The sequence below is a fragment of the Lipotes vexillifer genome, unplaced genomic scaffold, assembly GCF_000442215.2.
Source record: "Lipotes vexillifer unplaced genomic scaffold, Lipotes_vexillifer_v1.1 scaffold131, whole genome shotgun sequence".
In the NCBI taxonomy this organism is placed as follows: Eukaryota; Metazoa; Chordata; class Mammalia; order Artiodactyla; family Lipotidae; genus Lipotes; species Lipotes vexillifer.
Window position 1 is genome coordinate 1,909,247 of NW_006782866.1, and position 18,033 is coordinate 1,927,279.

The window sequence follows — 18,033 nt, forward strand, 5'->3', positions numbered from 1 at the left end:
TAGCTAAAAGAGCCAGGAAAGAGTGTGTGCCTTTCCAATCTCAATAGGTTGTGGGCAAAGGAGAAGCGGTTTCCATGGTTGTTGAGTTAGCCAACCATTAGGTGAAGGGATCACCAGTTTATACCCTCTGTTACTCAGTTTGGTTTTACAAAACAAGAACAAAATTTTGGCTTCTATGGAAGATTTTTCTATTTTAACTTTGAGATCAGGACCCTCTTTTGACATTAAGGCCCACCTAAATTTCCAGGTATTTAGCAGAGATCTAGAGTAGTTTGACTGGAATGTTAGAGCATTTAGGTATATTTACTGAGCAAAATTTCTGGATGTGTATGTTAACTGCTTCTTCCTAAATGCCCTAAGAGACAGAGCTCTAGGTTGAATCCAGGTCACTTTGAAACCAAAGTGCAACGTCTTACAAGTATGCCCAGAAATGTGATCACACAAGTGTAGGATGGGGAAGCCGTGCCTTAGAAAAGTCATGTGTTGAAGTCCAAGTGTTTTAAAATGACAGTAAATTCAATGTGAGTCAGCCATGTGAGCTGGCTTCCAAGAAACCATCTGAGCTCTTAGGCTGTATTGAGAGGCGGTGCTTCGAGTGGGAAGCATCAGGCCCAACCTGTCCACCTGGGGATAGTCACCAGTTACAGAACCTTTAGAAGAGGGTGGAGCTGAACAACACTTCACAGGAGGAAAAGTGGAAAAAAATACAGCATATTTAGTCCAAGGCAGAGATGATACAAGGGGAAATGAAACCTTTAAGTACATATTGTAAAAGGCTGACATGTGGATGAAGAGTAGTTGTGTTTTGTGTTGCTTCATGGGGAGAACTGGCAGTGACAAGGCAGACTTCAGCTCTGTCTTAAGGACAAGCTATCTGGTGGTTAGAATGACCAAGAGAGTGCCTGCCTAATGGAGCAGAAGGTTCTCAAACAAGGCTAGTGGACGACTTGAGACTAAAGCTGGATGATTACTTCTCCCAGAAGGTGGTGGACTCTCACTGCAATCTCAATTACTTCTGAGGTTTCTTCCAACCCTTTGAATCTATGATTTTATATAAGAAATGGAATAAAGTATTTGGCTTTTTTGAATCTTGCAAAAACACGTTTACATGTAATGCTTTGCTCTTAAGTGTACTTTTTTTTTAAAGGAAATTATATTTGGAGACTTATGATCCTGAAGTATGCAATCCTTTTTATATGACAAAAAAGGACTTAAATTATGGAAAGATAAGTAAGTTTCTTATGTTTACCTATTTATTCTTAGAAGCTCTGGTGTTGGGGAAAACCTGGTCATTTTAGAAGTGTCATAGTTATTCTGCATTCATTTTAAAAAAATTCACAAAAGCATTTCCTCTGAGTTTTAGATTAGGAGCCCAAAGTAATTTCGACTACTTGGGAATTGACATTGTGAAAAAGGCACTTGCATGTGTGTGATAATTCGTCCATTCATTCATTCATCCACCCACTCACATTCAGCAAACTGGAAGCCCAGGAGGTAGGGGAAGATCGGTGGACAGTGACTGTGATGAGTGTCACAGAACCAGCGCAGGGAGAGCTCCTTTCTAGGGGAGGTGAAAGGAGGGATGCAAGAAAGGCCACCCAGGGAGCCAGTAGTTGAACTTGTAATGAGTCTTCACGTTTTAAACCGACAATATAGGCGTTCAAATTTTGAGATGTAGGTTTCAGGTTTTTTACTCCTGTGTAGCAAAAGTGACCATCTGATAATACTATTCATTAAAAAAATGTGTGTGGCTCTGAAGAGAAGAGTGGTTTATTTTGCTTCTCCCGAAAACCAAGGCAGATCATGGTTGTGAAGATAGGAAGGTTCTTTTGGCTCTGGGGGACTCACTGTATTGTGTTGGGCTGTCATTATGCTGTCTCCTCATTCAGTGGATGTTTTCCTTGCAAATAGCATTGGGTCAAGGTCAAGTGTGTGGGGAAGTAAACAAGGGGAAATAGTCCCTCTGTCTAAAGCCTATACTTAGGATGGGGGAGGAGAAAATCACCTTCCTCCACGACCTCTGTAGCTGGTCCCTGACCCTCAGCACACTGATGTTCTCCTGTCCCGCGGTTCTCACGGGCCCTTAGAGACCAGTGGTCAGCCCCCAAGGGGGCGCTCTTCCTCCCAAGCCAGCTTAGGACTCCGCCTTGTGCTCCCAAAGCACCCGAGCTGACGCCTCTCATGACAAGGTGGTCGTTGTCTATGACTTGTCTGTTCTAGACTGAGAGATCCCCAAGGACAGGACCTTGCTGAGATGCAGCATGCAGTGGCATTAGCAGATATTTGTTGACTGACGCAGTGATACTGTAGAACTCTGAACAGGAGTATGTGTCTTCTCTTTGGGTGGCCCTTGCTCCATTCAGCCACTTAAGGCTCAGTGAAATAGCCTAGTGTGAGGCAGGTGGCATTTACGCATCCCTTGCTCTGTATGACATTACTCCTGGGTCCTTATTCTCAGCTGTGTTGATATAGAGTAAGGCCACATTCTAATGCTTCAGACAGATTTAAAATGCTTAATACAAACTGTACTTGGGTCCTCAAAGAGTCATTTTCTCGCAGGTTACGGTCCCACTGTTCTGTGATCCTCTATTTAGAAGACAGCAAGAGTTGGATGAAGAGAGGAGGGCTATTTTTCAGTATAAGACGGGTACTTGTGATCATGGGGCTTTGTCTTTAGAGACTTCAATTGTCAAGTGATTTCCTACCCCAAGAGTGACTGGAGTTGACTTTAAGAGTGTTGATTTAGATTTTTATCTTCCTGTAGGAAAACGATGTACCTTAAAAGAATTTAAAGAACTAGAGGCGGCCAGGCAGTATGCCACATTGCCCCAGCTGACTTTCAGTCTCCACAGAGTGATTCCAAAAGAGCAGCCCAAAGCTTCTGCAAGGCCTGTGGGAAGCAAAACTCATAGCAAATGCAGGTAAAGGTCTTTTTGCTGTGTCTGTCGTTTTGCCTTTTACAGAATGTCATATAGTTACATATAGTTACATGTAGTTACAGCTACAGTATGTAGCTGTTTCAGTATTTTACTTTCATTCTTAAAGGCTCTTCTCACAGGATTAATAATGTTAGGTTGGGAGTTATTTTCTTTCAACACATATTATATCCCCCTGTCTTTTGCTCTTTCAATTGCCCATCCTATTGTTGTTCCTTTGAAGATAATTATCTTTTTGTCTGGATGCCTTTAAGATTTTCTTGTTGTCTTTGATTTTAGTAGTTTTCCGTGATGTTTCTAGATGCGGATTTCTTTTTATTTATCCTACTCAGGATTCATGGGTCTTTTTGTATCTGTAAAGTGATATATTCAGTCAGTTCTGGGAAGTTCTCATTCATTTTCTCTTTGATTGTTACCTCTGCCATATTCTCTCTCTACTTTCTTTCTGGTACTCCAGTTAAACATATTTTAGATTTTCTCATTGTACTCCCTGTCTCTTACCCTTTCTTGTGTGTTTCCCATCCTCTTTGTTGCCCCATATTTGATACTAGGTATTTTTACTAATTATCTCTTCAGTCGTGTCTAATAATCTGTTGTTAAACCCACCCACTGAGTTCTTATTTTCAATTGTTTTATTTTTATAGTTCTAGCATTTTATTTGGTTCTTTTTCAGATGGGTTTTGGGGAAGGCTGTCTATACTCAGGGCCTGGGGGAACCTATTTCAAGTGCCCTGGTTTGACTTCCCCCTCCGCAGGGTGGGGTGGTGTTCAGAACAAGGTTGACTACTCACTTTCCAGGACAGCACCAGGCGTGGGAGGAAGGATCCACCAGAGGTATGCCAGGGGTATGGAGGAGTCAGTCCCTGCTACCTGATGTTGGCCAAAGCCCCCAGGGGACAAAGTAGCCAGAGATTGGCAGCTCATTCTGGAAGGGCTCTTTCCTCTCTGGAATTGTTTACACTGCTGTCCAAAGACTTCAAAATATGAATTTTGTGCGGCTGGGAGGAGGTGAATTCTTTTTATTTTTCTCTAGTTTTTGCAGCAGGAGTGTCAGTCTGTGCAGACTTATAAATTCTACAAAAAAGAAAGAGAAAGAAAGAAAGAAAGAGAGAAAGAGAAAGAAAAAGTCCTGTTGTGTTTTCTTGGTGTTTCCTTTTTATCCTCCATCCTGAGTTTTGCTGGAATGAACACCATTACTTTGTTTTCTTGTAATTTGGAAGTTTTATGTTCTATTTCTGGTTTCATGGTTTCTTTATCAGTTTTAACAAATATTTTTATTTAAATGTCAATAATTATATAACTCCCCATCCCCTAGCAAGACAAAGACTTTATATTGCTTTATTTCCTCATCTCCCTTCTCTGGCTCCTCAGCCTTTATAGACGGTCATAGCTCCTTAACTGGTATTCTGCCCTTGGGTCTGTCTCTTCTGATGGACTCTCTACCTCTCCATCTTTTTGAAGTGATCAACCCTCCCCAACAGAAAACCCTTCAGTAGCTTCCCATAACTCTTCCAATAATGTCCAGACTCAACATAGTACATAAGGTGCCCTCTGAGCCCTGCCACCATTTCTGGCTTCTTCTAAAAAAATCCCCACTCCCTAAAGAAAAGAAATATACTAAAGCACAGAAATATCTGGGTCAAGTCAGCACTTGAGAGGATTATCACACTGTGATGTACCTCTACTCCCCCATTTACCTCTTGCCTCTGCAGCAAGCCCCTTGAGGGCAGGGGCTGCTAACTTATCTTGGTGCTCCCAGCACTTAGCTGGAACATTGTATGATGAGTAAATGCTTGTGGGATGAATGAAGGAAGGAAGGAAGGAAGGAATGGAGGAATGAAGGAGGAGGTGATTTCTCTAGGTAGGCCTGGGTTTCCCAGGGCAGGAGTGGAGACAGCCCTGGGAAACATTCTGAGAGGACACTCCTGGAGGTGCCTCAGGTGGCTGTTCAGTAAAGTAAGAAAATGACTTAAGAGCAAGGTGGCTCTGTTAGAGACAGTTTAATTACAAAAAGCAAAGTCCTTGTCAAGTTAAAAAGAAAAGGGGGGCCTGGGTATGTTAGAAAGCATCAGTCTGTCATGGAAGCCACAGTCAGTGTCTCCGTCTGTTCAGGCTGCTATAACAGGATATGAGACTGGATGGCTTATAAATGACAGAAATATATTTCTCTCAGTTGTGGAGGCAGGGAAGTCCAAGATCTAAGGTGCCGGCAGATTCAGTGTCTGGTAAGGACCTGCTTTCTGGTTGACACTGTGGAAGGGGTGAGGGAACTCTCTTAGGCCTGTTTTATAAGGTCACTAATCCCATTTATGAGGTCTCTGCCCTTATGACCCAATCACCTCCCAAATGCCTCACCTCCTAATAACATCACATTGGGGGTTGTGTTTCAACATCTGAATGTTGGGGGGACACAAACATTTAGACCATAGCAGTCAGGAAGATAGCCAGGCCACTTGAGGGACCACGAGGCTGGTCCTTTCCTCTTTGGGACTATGTGGCATTCATCATAGCTTCTCTTTGTGAACCTGCTTCCTTTCTGTTTCTCTGCTTTCTTGTGCATGTCCTGGAAAATGGATGCCCTGGTCCTGCCTTTCTGGTCTGAGCCCTCTAAAGCTGCCTGGAGCCCCTCTGTCCCAATTACAACTCTAGGGACTGAGGTTCTGGGTCAGGTGCCTCAGCCACAGCCTGAGAAGGTCACATGACTTACTGCCTAAGAGTGGCATCAGCAGAGGTGTGGGTGGGGCAGACTGATTGAGGGCCACAAAGTGATGTTTTCTCAGTCTCTCTTTTTCATAAAGTGAGTATTGAGTTCATTAACTTAATTTTCAGACAGTTATTGAATGGTACAATTCTGTTTATACTGAGTTAAGATAAATTTTTTCTACTTTTCTTTGCAGTCCTGAAAAGCTTGTCTGTGCAGAAGAGAAATATCCGCCTGATAAAGAAAATGACTAGTGACCTAAGTCAGACTGTTTTTGAAAAGCAGTTTTATTCCTCGAAGCTTGGCCAGGAGAGTAAAAAGCATGAAAAGAAGAGTGGTGAGCAGAGATCTCAGGGGAACAGGGCTCGGATGGTAGAGTTGTGTAACATCTGACAGATAGCAAACAGAGTCCAGAATCCATTGACAAATCCCTTCCTCTCAGACAGACTCCGAGGGCAGAACAGGCAGTAGTAGCCAAAGAAGGGAGTGAGAAAGAGGAGGCAGAAGGAGGATTTATTTCATGCAGAAGTGGTGGGGTCTCTTCTGGGCTCAGTACTGCTGCATGGACAGGAACCCTTTAGCAGGAGAGCCTTGGGTGAAGACACTCAGGAGATTGTGGGACCCCGGACCACACTTCTGGGGGACAGATTGTGCCCTTCATAAGGTGAGGGAAAACCTGGCCAGAGGGGATCTTCCCTCTAAGATATCCTCAGCTCTTTTTTTCTGAGTTTTTTGCTCTCCTGCTATTTTCCTACCATTTACTGCTTATTACATCCAAACCAGACCAAAAATTTTGTTCTCCATAGTTCGGTCACAACAGGTGGGAATCTTTTGAAATGAAATTTATACTAAAAAAAAAATTAGGGCAAAACGATAGTTTATATATATATGAAAGGCCTTTACGTGCAGGAAATTTCCGTGCACAGATTTCCTACCCAGAGCTCACACCCCGGTTGGCACAGCTGACAGCTCACGGTCTATTTCCCCTTCCATTCTCTCTCCCACAGCCTGTACCCTGAAGCCTGAGGGTTAGGACGCTTCTAGGGAGGGCTTCGGGCACTTGGTAGGTAGTGGGTTCCTGCTATTCTGAGCGAACTGTAGATTTTTGCATCTCTCCTTTCACTCACCAGCCTGGCTCCTTCCCTCCACCATACACAAAGCGCGAGGGGCTGTCCTTTTCTCTAGCTTGAAAACCTTGTTAGATAGGTATTTTGTGACCCAACTCCTACCCAATCCCATTGTTCTCCTGTCTGTCCAGAGAGAAACAGATGCCTCTTATGTGGTAAGTTACCTCTGAGTGTAATTCTGAGAGCTCGGGGAGCCAGGCCCTCAGTCAGGTTTGAACGTGACTGTGGTCAGCCAGGCCCTTACGGTAGGGCAGCCTAACTTGCTCCCAAGAGATCAAAAAGTGGAGCGTGGGTTACGTACACTGGAAGTTTATTTTTTGCTCCTGTACCAGAGCCGATGGGTCAGCAGGTTGGCAGGGCATCCCTCTTTCATGCAGTCTTTCGGGCGCCTGGCTGTAGGAACGTTTCTCATATCCAGCACCTGGCTGCCAAGCTTGCCCCAGGAACTCATTCCTGTCAACCTGAAAAGGGAAGAGGTCATGGAGGACATCTGGCCTGGGGGTGTAGGTGGGCCCCCAGGACCAAGTCACAAGGCAGCCCCTAACTGCAGGGGGCAGGGGGTGCTGGGAAGAGTAGTCCCTGCTGCTCAGAGCACAATGGCAGGGAGAGCTGGCATCTCATGGACAGCTGGTCATCTCTGCCACACCACAGAAAGTTAGTGCTGTGTGGAGTCCAGAGACACGGGAAGCTGTCTGAGAGGTGCAGACCCCAGATAGAGTGAGGGTAAGGTGAGGGGAGGGCTGGCTGGGAAGCTTCCTGGAAGATGAGTGTCAGTTGGAATCAGCCAGGAAGTTCCTCCCTGTCCCGTGAGCCCCTCTTCCCCACCCTACACTCAGCTCTTTTGTCAATAGGTTTTAGGAACCAGACGGCACAGACCCAGATCCTGGGCGGCTGGGGAAGGCCAGCAGAGGCGGAGGTCACAGCCCGTGGAAAGAAGAGTGATGACGGCAGAGGTCCCGGGGCAGCACCTGGCCGCCCCCGGAACTGTGCCCCATAAGGGGCCGTTTGTAACAAAGCTTTGCTGACCTTTACTTTGCAGTGTCTCTACAACAGTTAAAACGCTGCCAACATTTTTTCTCTCCAGAAATGGAAAAACAGAAGAAAGAAATAGAAAATAGAAGATCAGTTTGCTTTGCTCAGTGCAGCTCAGCCTGACCAGCCCTAAATTGAGGAATATCCAAATAATAAGTTACTGTTTATTGAGCTCTCCTTGTGAATCAGGAACTGCATGAGGTACTGTGTATTCATTTAAAAAATTTCCCAGCAAGGTAGTATTATCACCTCCCATTACACAAAGCTCAGAGGTTTGCTAACTCGCTCCAGGTCAGCTGCACGGTTTGAAAGTGGCGGTGTTCTCTATCCCACGTCCAGTCCCTCTGGTGCCAAAGCACATGGTCATTCACCAGGGCACTCGATCTCCTCGAAGCCACTCGGACTTTGTGATGTTAGACTGCTCAGAATCTGGGTCCCCTTTCAGAGCGTGGAGCTGTCCCGCTTGCCCGCCTGGGCACCCTGATCGTGAAGAGCACAGGAGGGGCTTGCTGGGCTCTCCTCCAGCCACTCAGTCTTTCCCCTGGAGGGCTAGGTAGTGTAAGGTAGTCCCTTCCTCACCCTTCAGAAAATCAGGCTCCTGTTTATGTCAGGAATGTGATTTCTCAAGGAGCAGTGCCATGTTCCTCCATCAAAGGGGGTGACTGGAGTTGCTGGAAGTACTGCCATTAACTATCCTCTGTAACTTCATAGTTGTCTGACTCACCTCTTGCAGGCTCCTCTGTCCTAAGTCCCATAAGAACGCTAACGTATCTAGACATGGAGACATGGCACTAGCCACAGTTCATCCCAGTGAGGAAGTCCTACAGTCCCAGGAAAGGATTATCCTATAGCTATGGTCACAGGTAACCCCAGGACTGCTTTTAAGCCTGCCTGACCCATCAGTGGCAGCTGTATGCTTTGAAAGTCAGCTGGTCAGAGGCAGACTTGTGAACATCAGCCCACACCTGCCTCCATAACCAACCCAGCTCGAGTCTCAGAACCCTGTAGAAGATCAGCAGTTTGCTTTGCTCAGTGCGGCTGAGCCTGAGCAGCCAGACTTTCCCTAAATTGAGCAACATTCTTAATTGTCTGGGTTCAGATATTGAGTGTCTCTTCCTTTGACCCTGGGGCGGATTTCTTTTAGGTCTGTGTTTTAGCCCATCAGTGCCCAGGATCAGTACCTGGAATGATGGATTTTTTTCCCTTGAATATTCTGAATTGTTTTCCAGTTTTTCTTTGTCCAGTGATTATGTTTAGGCAGAAACAGGGGCTATCGTGGGGGGACATTTGAATCCTTCCTTATAGCTGCTAGAGAACACCTGCTCCCTGAGAAATCAGGGCTTCTGCAGCCTGTGTGATTCCTTCCAAAAGGCAGATCTTTTCCCAGTTGTACTCATTAACCCAGGGATTTAGTGTGTAAGAAAGACCTCATTTTTATCAGTGTTCAAGACAGAGTTCACATTTCAAAATCCAGAGGCTGAGTAAACAGCTCTGACAGGTGTGGATGTGTCTCTGACAGCATGGGGACGCGGGGTGGGGGGAGACAGGTGCTTCTGGAGCTGGAGGGGCTGAGGGACCTGCTGATGACCTTTAATACTTGTGCATTTTCTTCATGGCTAAGTTGCCCCTGAGGGTCTACTCAGCTAGGCAAACAGAGGCACTCAAAAGGGAATGCTCTAGCTCCCCCAGAGATCATCCATTCTAGCCATCAAAGAAACCAAGCCCCAGGAACAGTAGGTAAAGTGACGAGAGTCACAGAGCAAGTCAATGGCAGTCAAGACGAGGCTCTGGGGGTGTCCTGACTGACTACTCCCCTGCCACATTCTGTCCTTGGTTTTTCTCACCGTTGCAGAAAGGAGATTTGGATTCATTACAAGCAGCCCCTGAAATTACCTTTTAAAAGCCTTTCACATAGTAAATCAGTCAGGCTTTGAAGTTACATTCATAAACTTATATTTTTATTCTCTTTCTGTACATATTGGCAATGATAAAGCTTAAAGATGCATGTCCTATGACATATGCAAAAACAAGGAATTTACATAAATAATTTATACTTCAGAAAATTAACGTTGAAAAATATTTTCCGCATCATTAGAGTTCACAGTATTTAAAGTAAATCAAGCTTTCCCCCTTAGATTTCAAACTATATTGTCTCAGCAGAGAATGATAAAATCTAATCAGGAATAAAATGATCAAGTTTCTGTTTTTATTCAGTGCACAAGTGGACACTATTTCCGTAATCAGGCTGTTCCCACGCTGAGGCTGCATTTCTTCCCAGTCCTTCACCTCCTGAATGGCTGTGACCCAGCGGAGGTCACGTGGTGTGAAATGGTTACAGCGTCACCCAAACCACCCACAGTGGACACATTCAACCAAGTGGTAACGTCTGGTGGTCTGATGCCTCATTTCCACGTAATACTTTTTATAGCCCTGAAAATGGAAATCCTGGCATCTAAACACAGCCGAACATGTTAACACTAATACAAGGCACTGTGCTATGGGGTTTGGTTTATTTATAGGGAAGGTCATGTTTGCATAGATTGCTAGCGATTTAGTGTGCAATAAAATAGAGGCCCCAGCATGTGTGGCCTTGTGATGGATGAAGCGGTGCGATGCTCTGCCAGCTCAGGGGCAGCACCAGCTGTCTTCTCCAGCCCCAGCCTAGTGGGCAGATCCCTAAGGCCCCTACAGGAGAGTTTTTTGCTCAAAAAGCTGCAGGTCAAAGCGGACCCAGACCTCCCCGGTGGGGACCTCATGCAGCAGCAATCGGCGGGTCGTAGGGCCTTTGCTTTCCTGTTCTGTTCGAATTTTTGCCACTGGAACTTCAGTGCGACCCAGGAAATCTGGTGAATAGACAAGTGAGAGTCAAAAGTCTTCTTTAAAAAACTGTTAAAAAACTATCACAGAAGGAGTGTCTGAAACAGGATTCATAAAACTTTCAAATTCAAAACAAGTAACTTCTTTTGGTTAATGGCTGTTGGATACTGTGAATGGATGGATGCATGCAGAACAAGGGATTTGTGTGAGAGGGAAACTCAAACTGCTGGGAATCCAAGCCTCTTTGGTCAGGGAATGGCTCACCCATTCAGTAGGTGCCAGGAGCACAGCGTTTCCATTAGGTAAGCAGGGGTGACTGGGGTCAAAAACCTGAGACACACCTGAGGCCACCCCCCTTTCCCCTGAGAAGGTACCCCACCTGCAGCCACTGAAAGCTGCTGAGGACCATGGCCTGTGTCACTGCCCTTAGGTGTCTTGGGGTGAAAACAAGGCTGAGCACCCTGCTTCCAGACCCCAGATCCTAGAGTATGGGGGAAACTTCATATCCCCGCCCCCACCCCCCGGAGTTATACTTTACCATCTGGTGAAAACTGGTCTCTGTCGAACATGGTAAGACACAGCACATCCTGATAAAGATCCTTAATAAAGAACTGGCAGTTAAAATTCCACTTGGGATTTAGCGTGTCCTGAAGGGTTCTGGTGGTGTAGCTCTGGGAGCCCATGCTGATTTCACAGTATGGATTGCTCTTTCCTGAACAAAAACAAACCAGCATACATGTGGCATGTGACAGTAGGGCCACCTTTGAGCAGAAGCAGGATCTACACAGATGTTTCTCTATAGACCATGGCCGCAGGGGTCACTGCCTGAGGGTCTGCATCTGCCTTGTGGTCTCTGTTCCCAGTGCTGACAGCATCATAAAACCTGGGGAGGGACTGACTGTGTGGGCTCGAATGCCAGGGCTGCTCCCCATGAGCATGTGTCAGTGCAGCTTGCTTCCTGCTTTCTCCACTCATGAAGCACTGAGGAAGGAGGCATCGGTGTTTATTGGGAAACTAGAGTGATAATAATTTTGGTCCAATAACCATTTTAGTGGCACTGGAAATACTGACTTTTAAAAAGTGTCCTGTTATTCAGTGTTCAGAAGAGTCATCAGCAAAGAGCAGGGTAGTTACCACACCAGTTGAATGAAAGAAGCATTTACCATTTGGTTTACAGGCTTTTAGTTCTGTAGCTTCAATGACATGCACCATCAGACGCCCGATGCCTGAAGACTTTTGAGAGCGAGCTACAAAAGAGGAAGACGAGTGATGTTAATTTCTTCTCTGAGAATGCAGACAGCACAGTGATGACGCTAAGCTGTAGATACTCAGTCTTGTCTTTCTGACCAACCCCAGCACTCCCCAGCCTCATGTGCCACTGAACTGGGCCTGGCAGCATCTGGCTGCTCTGTGACTTTGCCCAGGCTGTGTCGCCTGCTAGGGTACCTCGCCACCATCTCTGCCCATCAGCATTCTACACATCCTTCAACATGCGGGTCCAATCTCACCTCCCGGATCCCTTCCCTCCTTTGTGCATCCCACAGCCTACTGGGTCTGAACTTCTGTGTCAGTCCATCCCCTCTGTCAGGAGGGGCCATGGCAGAGCACAGATTGTTTATTCATCCTTGTATTAACCCCTCAACTGCCTAGCAAGTAGTAATAACATCACCATACATTATATTCATTCAGCACCTAAAAGCAGCTAACATTTATTGGATACTTTGTGTTAGGCATGTGATCGACTTTTACATAAGTTATAATACTTAAACTGCACATTTACAAGGTAGCCCTTTATAACTGCCATTGTCATATATGAGAAAACTGAGTCTTAGAAATGACTATAACATGCTTATGTCACAGAGCTTCTAAACGGCAAGGTCAAAAACACATCAGATACCAAAGTCCACTTTCTTTTCTTAGAATTTATTTTAAATTTTTTTCTTTTTTGGCTGTGCTGCGTCGCATGTGGGAGCTTAGTTCCCCAACCAGGGATTGAACCCGTGCCCCCTGCAGTGCAAGTGGACTGGACCACCAGGGGAGTCCTCAAAGTCTACTTTCTTAACCACTCACCATAATTCCAATTACATGTAAACACTTTAGCTTATAAACTTTTACTTAAGACCTTATTTAAGGAGGTACTCAGAAACAATTTTAATATAGAGAGAAATGAGTTGGTGAACTCAGATTATCTTGGTAAATATAAAGTTAGTTAAGCAGGGTTTGCCTTTAGGGGTTTAAAAACTAACAGAAAAGCTGCTTGGTGAGCTACTGACTTTTCAAAGCTCAGGGCAAGTAGAACCTTCTCTGTGAGAAGTGGCCCACCCCTCCTATGTGCCCACCCGCCCAGCAGGCACTGGCATTCAGTTCCCCTTGAAGGCAGGGCTGGGCCATATTCATTTTGTAGGCCCAGTTAAGCCTAGCACAGGGCCTGGCACAGAGTTAAGTAATAAAGGTCTAAAGAATGGAACACGTGGAAAGTGCATAACAACACGTACAGATAATGGTGTAAAGAAAAACTTCGATTTATCTTCGACCAATTAGATCATTATATGCTTTCTGAAAAGATTCAATCATTGATTTTTCAATAGCATGCCTCTAAAGTACCATTAGAATAAGATTCAATTAGCAAAAGCCAATTTACGTATACCTTTCAGGAGTATATAACAAAATAAGGGAAACCTGAATTAAAAAACATAAAGAGCTGCAACTCCAGCAGCCAGGAACCTAAGTGGGAGGACTGGTCAGGGAGGGGCCTCGTGCCGTAGCCTGGTGGGAGACTGGAGGGTCTTAATAGGGCTGTGCCACCAGGAGAGGACAGGACTATGCAAATGGGGAAGAGAACCATGGAGAGAACATGCAGGACTCAGTAACTGTCTAGAGATGCGGGGGGATGGGGGTGGTCAGAGAGCACATTTCCAGTGTGCGCCCAAGGACAATACTACCGTCCACTGAGATTCTCGGGAGGAGCTACTTCTGGAAGGAGGTTAATTAATCCAACAGGAGGAGTGGTGCAGGTGTTTCTGGAGAGCAGGGACAGCAGGCCAGCCGTGACCACTGAAGCTGGGGTTACATGAGGGAGAGAGGCTCAGAACTCCCGGGGTAGGGTGGGAGGGAGCAGAGCTAGGAAGGAGATGATGAAAGAAGATCTGATGGTAGAAGGACCCTCAGGGGTGTCATGGGGTCCGGGGGAGGGAGGGGCCTCAATTTCCTGCTGTTGGGGAAAGCGAGCCAAGTTGGGGGTGGTCACTGATGTCGTGTGAGCAAGCCATTCGCACAGAGTGATGGGACAGCAAGCGGAGTGAAAGGCTGAGTGTGGGGTCCCGGACCCAGTGCTGGGAGAGGGAGGCTGGTGGACCTGGAGGAGGGGTGGAGTAGAGGCTGGATCGGGGAGGAGCAGAGTGTGGATGAGCTGAGGGGAAACGGGCCGTAGAAGTGAAGTTTGATGGAGCAAAATGGACCAAATAGAGGCGGGGCTGGTTATGCAAAGGACAGACCCCTCTTCCTGGAAACAGGAGTGAAGAGTGTGTGTGGGGAGGAGGGACAGAGACCTTGCCACAGAGCGAAGGGAGGTCCCACGGCTCGCACTGGATGACCCCTGTGTATGTAGGGGGCAATGGGTGGGGGGCTCAGGGAGGCAGGCCCCCAGGAGGTTTGAAACGGCTGTGGGAGGCCAAGAGGGCTCTGCCGAGCTCGCTCGCGGCAAGTCTGGTCTTTCAGGCTGTCCCTGTTTATCCCCTCACTGCAGGAGCAGCAGCCTGTGCCCTGAAGCTGGGACCCCGCCCAGTGCCCAGGGCCCCCTGGTGGCTGGTTCCAACCCTCCCAGGCACCCCCCCCCCCCCCACCTTGATAAGCCTTCTCCCGTTTCTTCTTTTCGGTGTCGATGTACTGCTCAGATGCCGCCTTGATCTTTTGGACCCAGGCCGTCCTGGGGGAGAAGCAGAGCGCACCATCAGGCAGACTTCGCACACGTCTCAGGTCCACCAGGAGCCCCAGAGCTCCGTGCGCGCCAACCTTGGCTTTGAGAAGTTCCCAATCATAGACTTCACAGTAATTCAACTGAAGGACTTGTTTGCTATTTGAGGATCAAGCTGAGAATTTCTAGAAAGTTCTTGACGGCACCAAGCACTTGTCAGGTGCTGGGCGCACAGAGATGGAAGATGCAATGGCAGCTCAGCACGACAAATGACAGGTTCTATTGCACAGAGAGCTGTGCACACAGCAGAGGAGGAGCTACACCCAGAGGACAGAGGACACGTAGCTGGCCAGGCAGGGAGGGAGGAAGGCACCCATGCAGAGGGCAGTGGGGGAGGGCAGACAATCCGGCTGGAGTGCAGGGATGGGACTGAGACCCAGAGGCACGGGACGGCCTCAGAGAGCAGCCAAAGGAGCACAGACTGTCCCTGAGGGATTGCAGTAGGAAGTGAGGTGTTGGCTCTCCCACTTCAGAAGATCCTGAGAGGCTGGAAGCAGGGAAGTGTATTAGAGGCATTTGCGGTAACCTGGCACATCTAAACCAAGGCCTGCCAGTGGGACTGTGGTGGAGGGCGAATTAGTAGGGCGTGAGCATGGGCTGGAGGTGGGTTTATGGCGGAGGGAGAGGTCAGGCTTTCTCCTAGGCCTCAAAGCAGGTCACACGTGGTCAGGACTGACCTCTCATTAATGTTGTCTGTTCGGAGGGTGTAGACCCGGTCAATGTGAGAAATGTGGAAGACAGGCTCATCGCTGGAAGGGTCTGTGGGCAGTTTCACCAAGGCTTCATTCAGGAAAATGGGCTGAAAGAATTAGGGCCAAAACACAGGCTGTGAAATGGGTCAACACACTCCACCCTCCTACGTCCAGAGAACTGTCTGTTCTGAAGAGCCTTGTTGAGAAGTAGAGGGGTCTAGCTTCCAGAGTCCTTTACTTAGGAGAAAAGAAACTGCCTCTGTTTCATGAAAGTAAATATCTAGGGTAGATCAGATGTTACTGAAGTGGGGACAGGAGCTCCGAGTGTCTGTGACAGCTCACATGACAGGGTTTCTCTTCCAGGCACTGACACTTGACCCTTCCCGTCAGCCTTGGTTTTATGGAGAGACCCGATGCTGAATGTGGACGGAGGTGGGATCACACATCGTGTTTGCTGGGAAGGAAGCTGGAATCCATAGCTGGAATCCAGCTGGTGGCTGTCAGAGGGCAGTGAAGGCCCAGCCACACTAGGCTTCTTCCCTGGGAAGTGACAAAGGAAGCGTGAGCCGTCTGGAGGCAGGTGGAGAGAGTCCCACGAGGACAGGAAAGGCTCAGGCTGGGAAGGAGGTCCTTAAAGTAAAGGAAACACCTCGTTGTGCTCTTGATGCTACTGCCAGGAACGTGACACTTACCATTTTATACATTTTGAATTGAGCGTTGGACTTAGAGCTGAAAAGTTTCTCGGAGCCTGAGGAAACAGCAAACTGCTTGACCATGTAGGTGAGAAGCAGGAAGTCATTGAAGAGGAACCCGTGCAGCTCCTTGTTGCTCTTGGTCTTGTACAGCTTTCCGCTGTGCAGGAGCTTGCGGGGTCCCAGGCAGTTGGTGAGGGAGTTGAAAACAAGTTGCTTAAAGAGAAAGAAACTGTCACTTTGTGACTCCCAGCACCCCTGGCGAGGCCAGTGCCCTGGAACTGAGGGAGGTGCGGTAGACCTTCTAGGTGGGAATGTGGCTGTAATCATTCACTTTTACACAGAAGATCCTTATTTATTTCTCTTCAAAGTTCAAACTGGCACAGTGAAAATAATTACTTACAAAGCCACAGAATACTGATTCTACTGGCTGAATTCAAAGAACTCAAAACATCTCTCTTTATGAGAAAGGAAGATGACAACCCATGAATGGGCAGGATGGTGAGGCTGCATGGGCTGAGCTGAGGCACAGACTGTCTGTCTACACTAGGGGAAGGCACGAACCTGGTTCCCCACCCAGAGCCTGCCTGGTGGCACCCAGCTCAGCCCCACAGGCCTCACCTCCGTGAGACCTTCACACTGCACGTGAGTCTGGATCCACTCCAGTCGGTCTGAATTTTCCTTCTCCCGAACTCCTTCATTAACTTGCGAGCAGAGCTCCTCTGCCCGCTCGAGGGCCAGCTTCAGAGAGGAATGGTCTACGTGATTTTCTGGGGTGTTCTCCAGAATCTGGAAGAGAGGGGGCTGCGTCATGTGGGATGTCTTACGTCTTCCACCTGCCCTGCCAGCCGGGTGCTGGGCGCTGGAAATACAATAGTGGGAGAGACAGTCGTTTACCCTTGAGAGGCTCAGGGCCCTCGAGTTCTCGGGGAGACAGGTGACTCAGTGACAAGACGGTGGGCCAAGCGCTACATGGACCAAGTGCCCTGTGGGTCTCTGGTGGCTCTCTAGCTGGGTCTGGGGATAGGCTGTATGTGTAAGGGTGCCTCCCTACTTCCCCCAGTAACTTAAGCCATGTGCCTTTAGGGTGAACCCTCCAGTATAAACTGGCTGCACCTTTGATAAGTATGTTAACTTGCTGAATAGCAACATTTCATTATATTTTTGGGGTCATTGATCCTTCTGAGAAATCTGCTGAAAGCAATGAATCCCCTGCCACGGAAAAAACACAATAAAATCATGTTGTCAGTATGTAGGAAAATGCATTCATTTCACTGGGAAGTGACTTCATACTAATGTTCCAAAGGTAAAGGGATAGAGAATGCAAATTTGTGTGGTCCCTCTGGAAATTAGCGGGCCCATCAGTACACGACTCCTGTGCTTCCTTTACAGTTCCAAAATGCGAAAAAGCTCTGAAAGCTTAAAGCTTTTTTCATTACTCAGTGGCAAAACTTGACCTAAACTGAGAGATGAAATTTTTATGTCTACTTATAGTGATTATTCATGAATTTCTCTGTGGGACTATTAATGTGTTGCTTATCGGTGCTGCCCAGGCTTTGTTGGGGTGTCATGTAATATACAGCATTTGAATTACATTCTGAATTCTGAAACACATCTCGCCCCAAATATTTCAGGTAAGGGACTGTGGATTAATGTATATGAATGGGTCCATTTGGTATCAGAACTGTGACATTAGCTCTGTAACATAAGGTCTATATTGAGTTAACATGGCTTACAGACCAGAGATCAAGGCATAATCAATAAAAGCAGCAGTCATATTATATCTACTGTTTTTCTTTGTAAGATGATTAAAATTACCTCAGTGATTACCTGTGGAATAATCCTTTGAAAGTCTGCCTTCTCCTTAGAAGGTGTATCAGCTCGAGAGGCCAACATTGTTTGTGTCAAAAAGATGAATGGAATTTTAGAGGGACTGTGTAGTCAGCCAGCTGAGGTAGGATACAGCCAGGGGACGATGATGAGCTGTCTAGGACACTGAGTTAGAGACTGCTGGGACGTTTAGGTTACATATCCAGTTGGTAGATGAATTCAGGTCTCAGCAG

General features: G+C 47.0%; 2 protein-coding genes across 2 annotated transcripts in view; one reads left to right on the plus strand and one right to left on the minus strand.

Moving 5' to 3' along the window:
* The window catches only part of FAM228A (family with sequence similarity 228 member A), a 14,303-nt gene extending 4,032 nt beyond the window's left edge, over window positions 1-10,271 (plus strand). Inside the window, 8 exon segments of the mRNA XM_007455517.1 lie at window positions 1,164-1,230; window positions 2,546-2,647; window positions 2,765-2,921; window positions 5,834-5,878; window positions 5,880-6,009; window positions 7,097-7,267; window positions 7,616-7,771; window positions 10,011-10,271. Coding sequence (XP_007455579.1) covers window positions 1,164-1,230; window positions 2,546-2,647; window positions 2,765-2,921; window positions 5,834-5,878; window positions 5,880-6,009; window positions 7,097-7,267; window positions 7,616-7,771; window positions 10,011-10,271 — 1,089 coding nt within the window.
* ITSN2 (intersectin 2) overlaps window positions 9,736-18,033 on the minus strand; it is a 139,413-nt gene continuing 131,115 nt past the window's right edge. The window contains 7 exon segments of the mRNA XM_007455500.1: window positions 9,736-10,639; window positions 11,152-11,325; window positions 11,777-11,860; window positions 14,456-14,538; window positions 15,264-15,385; window positions 15,971-16,186; window positions 16,592-16,759. Coding sequence (XP_007455562.1) covers window positions 10,482-10,639; window positions 11,152-11,325; window positions 11,777-11,860; window positions 14,456-14,538; window positions 15,264-15,385; window positions 15,971-16,186; window positions 16,592-16,759 — 1,005 coding nt within the window. The 3' untranslated portion in view covers window positions 9,736-10,481.